A 4,225-nucleotide genomic window follows, 5' to 3' on the forward strand; every position below is an offset into this window, starting at 1 on the left:
TGCATTAACTCAAATCAATAAAACAAAGGAAACGTCATTGTGTTACATCAGCCATTTCCTCCCTCCCTTCTTCTTCATAGTGAACAGTAAGATTTAAAGTTCTCATTGCTCGTTTAAAGTAATAATAATGCTTTTTGGTATGAGATTTCTCCAGGTCTCTCGTATAAAGGGAGAGACAGTGGGTTGGTTGTCTTGATTTTCCTCAGAAGTCTCATTTTACTCTCACAGCAGGGGGGTTCCCCGAGTCAGTAACAGTCTTGTGATGTGTGTGTGGTTTGTGTGTGCTCATAGGGTCCTTGGCCAGCTAGCAGGCCTTTCCCACTCTTCCCTCTCTGGGGTTGCGCACACACACAACAGTTCCCCCTGTGTTGATGAGATAGGTGACGATATCGTGTGCAGTTAATTGGCCAAAAGGTGTGTGTAGCAGGACGCAGAGCAGTGGGGGACGAGGGGGGCCAGGGGAGGGAGGTGGAGGCGGTGTTGCAGGCCTTGCCCCCTCGCAGCGGGACTGTTGGCACAGCACGCCCTTAAACTCTGGAGGACAGATACACTTCTGATTCTGGAGCACGTCCCAATTCTGGCACAGGAGCAGCTCCTCGTCACACACATTAGCTGTAGGAGGAGAGAGAAGAGGGGGGGGGGCAGAAGAGGAGAGAGGTGAAGGACGTTGATGAGAGAGAGAATGTGGTGGAGAGGTGTATATTGGGGGGGGGAGATAGTGTATGTATGTGGGGAGGGGGGGGGGGGTTGTGTGTGTGTGTGGGGGGTGTATGTGTGGGGAATATGTCACACGACAGTCATAGTAGCCTTTAGCATCCCCTGCTCCTTTCATTAACACCTTAACCCTCCTTCCCCCGCTCCTTTCATTAACACCTTAACCCTCCTTCCCCCTATCATATACCATAGAGTCAGGGCCAGTCTCAAACACATACAGCCCCAGCCTCCTTTTCTCTCTGAGGCTGGCTTTGGAATCCCTCCTTACTGCAGTTTGTTAGTTAGCCAAATGGGTCAATCAGTAGAGCACAGTGGATCCCATATTAGATTAAGGTGAGAGAGTAAAAAGGTTTTCGGTGGCATAAACATGCAATGGAAGCATGATACACACAGAGAGATCCAGAACATAAAAGCTTTGAGCATGCTTTTGTCATCATGCCTTACAAATCTTCACAGGTTTTTACGTCACAGACCCGCACACACGCACATGCACACACATGATGCATGCACACATGCTGTGACACACACACACACAGCGTTTTTAGGCCAAATATCTTGTACAGTATAAAAACTCCCAGCATGTTATTCCCCACCCCGTTTACAGCTTTTTCATTCAGCCTATGATTTAGACAACTAAGAAATGTATAAGAGTCTTCTGAACAAAAAGAGACATTACTCTGATTCAGATGCTCCAAAAAAACAGGGAAAAGATGGCAGAAAAGAGAAGGCAGGTGGTATTCGTTGCTGAGCTCGAGGCAAGGAGAATTAACATGTTCTTCTTTCTTCCCCCTCTCTCTCTATCGATATACTTCCATTTCTCCCTTCATCTCTCTTCCCCATCTTGTTCTTTCTGTGGCAATACTCCTCTTCTCATCTTCCCCCGATCGCTCTCTCCTATCTTAATCCTCTCTTTATTCTCTTTGCTCTTTACTCCCCCATCCTCCTTTTATCTTTCATGGAACCTTGTTGTTTTGCCACTATATCTCCCTCTCTTTCCCGCATCCCTTTTTCTCATTCGCCTTCAATCACCTTCCTCAACCTACTCTCTCACTTTCAACCTCTTCTTCTCTCCCTCTACCTCCATCCACACCTACCTCCATCCTCATTTTCTCGATCACTTCATTCACCTCTTTCTGCTTGTCTCTCTTTCTCCCTCCCCCCTCTCTAACAGCCAACGTGTGTGACGAGGAGCTGCTCCTATGTCAGAACGGCGGGACGTGCTCCCAGAACCAGAAGTGTATCTGTCCCCCAGAGTTTAAGGGCGTGCTGTGCCAACAGTCCCGCTGCGAGGGGGGCAAGGCCTGCAACACCGCCTCCACCCTCCACCTCCTGGCCCCCCTCGTCCCCCAACTGCTCTGCGTCCTGCTACCACACCTTTTGGCCACATTAACTGCACACTGAGTCACCTGCTGCCTCCTCAAACACAGGGGGAACTGTTGTGTGTGTGCGCAACCCCAGAGAGGGAAGAGTGGGAAAGGCCTGCTAGCTGGCCAAGGACCCTATGAGCACACACAAACCCACACACACATCACAAGACTGTTACTGACTCGGGGAACCCCCCCTGCTGTGAGAGTAAAATGAGACTTCTGAGGAAAATCAAGACAACCAACCCACTGTCTCTCCCTTTATACGAGAGACCTGGAGAAATCTCATACCAAAAAGCATTATTATTACTATTAAACGAGCAAATGAGAACACTTTAAATCATTACTGTTCACTATGAAGAAGAAGGGAGGGAGGAAATGGCTGATGTAACACAATGACGTTTCCTTTGTTTTATTGATTTGAGTTAATGCACCCCTCTTCTCTTGAGACCCTGCACTTACTGCTGCGGAAAGACAGACAGGATTGTTTGACTAGACATGGGCGGAGAGCTGGAGGGAGGGGGGAGGGCTAGGTCGTGATTCGCTGCTGAGGACTACTTAGAATATAAACCAGGTTCCACGACTTCGACTCGAAAACAGACTTGTTTTTACCTTTTTCCTTTTTCTGCTGCAGTTTTTTATTTCAGCATCTTTTTCTGCCATTAATGTATCTTATGTGCCCACCGACAGACTGAGATGATACATTTAATTATTACAATATCCAGAGGGTTATCAATATTAAGATTTTAGTCACTATTACGGTCGTTATAGGAATGAGTGTTGCCACCGTTTAGCAAGATTTAATCTTCACACAGTATTCAGGAATAAAACAATCTAACTTACCAACAGTCTAAAAAGAGAGAGAAAAGGGGAGAAAGTATCAATATTATAAGTCATTATTTGAATATGTTTTGTAGAGATTCTTTTTGTTTAGAGTTATAATAAATGAACTATTCCAGAGGAGCATTTTATTACACTGTAAGCTTTACAGTAAATGTGAATTATTTACCTGTGCTTGTACTTTATTGATTCAATTCATTCTTTCAAGAGAAAAAATGTGTGACTACCAACCAAAACTCTCAATTGTCTTCTCCAGATTGGAACTGTCTGGATTGCTGAAAAGTGGGGAAAAAAAGACAACCTCATTCATTGGTATTTGATTTCATGTAGGTCTGACGTGTTTTATGCAAATGGTAAAAGAACTGACATGATGAGTGACACCAACAACTGAATCTGTCAAACCACTATGAGGTTCACTCATAACGACAGACAACCCCAATGCACATGAGAATACAATCATAAAAAGTTGAACAAAAATTGCACCATAATGTCCAGACAAACATTTTCCCCGTAAGGTTCTGACAAGAGTGTTCTCCTCGTAGAAATAGACTTACTAGAATGTAGAAAGCGCCCAGACCACTATTTTTATTTCTATGGTTCTCCCGCTCTCTTGCAGAGATCATCATCGCCGTGGAAACCCGAGGCTTACGGGGTCATGTTAATGACACCCTAGGCACTGTGTTGCATCTTTTACTAAGCTTTTGTAAAAAAATTAAACATTTCAGTGAAAGAGTAGTTCCTGGCTTTGGAGTCACTGACATTTTGAATAAACAGAGAACTATAGGAGAAATGCACCATTACTCCATTACAAAAGCACTACACACTCCAGCACTCCACAAAGCATACCTGGGAGGAATGCAAAAAAAGGGGGTGGGTGTCAGCATGCAGTAAAAAGAAAGACAAAGACATTCAGCCGGTGCCGGTGGTAAAATAAAAAATCATTAGGTATTCTAGTTTATTCTGTCTGTAAGGCATCTCTATTCTGGGATCCATTTCAGAAGAAGTCTGCAGTGTTCAAATTAAGGGCAAAGTGGAGATGTAAGTAAGGAGTGAATTGAGACGTGTGGGGGAGATCCTCACAGAATGATCTGAGCTCAAGGTAGGAGTTGTCCTGGCTGAACAGCACAGATCTAGGATGAAATTATCCTAGATCAATAAACTGAAGTGTTCGGTGGATGAAAACTACACACCGCAACCAGTAGCGGTGTGTGGGTAAAATCCCTGAGGAAGCAAATTCATGTGAAAAAAAGCCATATTACAACCTGTGTTGTGAGAACCCTGTTGTTTGCTCTATAACTTCTTAGTTC

General features: G+C 44.7%; 1 protein-coding gene across 1 annotated transcript in view; it reads left to right on the top strand.

Annotated features, from left to right (window-relative positions):
• The window catches only part of LOC112080660 (netrin-G2-like), a 90,840-nt gene extending 87,229 nt beyond the window's left edge, over positions 1 to 3,611 (top strand). Inside the window, exon 7 of the mRNA XM_070442655.1 lies at positions 1,886 to 3,611. Coding sequence (XP_070298756.1) covers positions 1,886 to 2,104 — 219 coding nt within the window. The 3' untranslated portion in view covers positions 2,105 to 3,611. The remainder of the gene's footprint in view (positions 1 to 1,885) is intronic.
• The last annotated feature ends 614 nt before the right edge of the window (positions 3,612 to 4,225 follow it).

The sequence above is a fragment of the Salvelinus sp. IW2-2015 genome, unplaced genomic scaffold (genome assembly GCF_002910315.2).
Source record: "Salvelinus sp. IW2-2015 unplaced genomic scaffold, ASM291031v2 Un_scaffold16416, whole genome shotgun sequence".
Lineage (NCBI taxonomy): Eukaryota > Metazoa > Chordata > Actinopteri > Salmoniformes > Salmonidae > Salvelinus > Salvelinus sp. IW2-2015.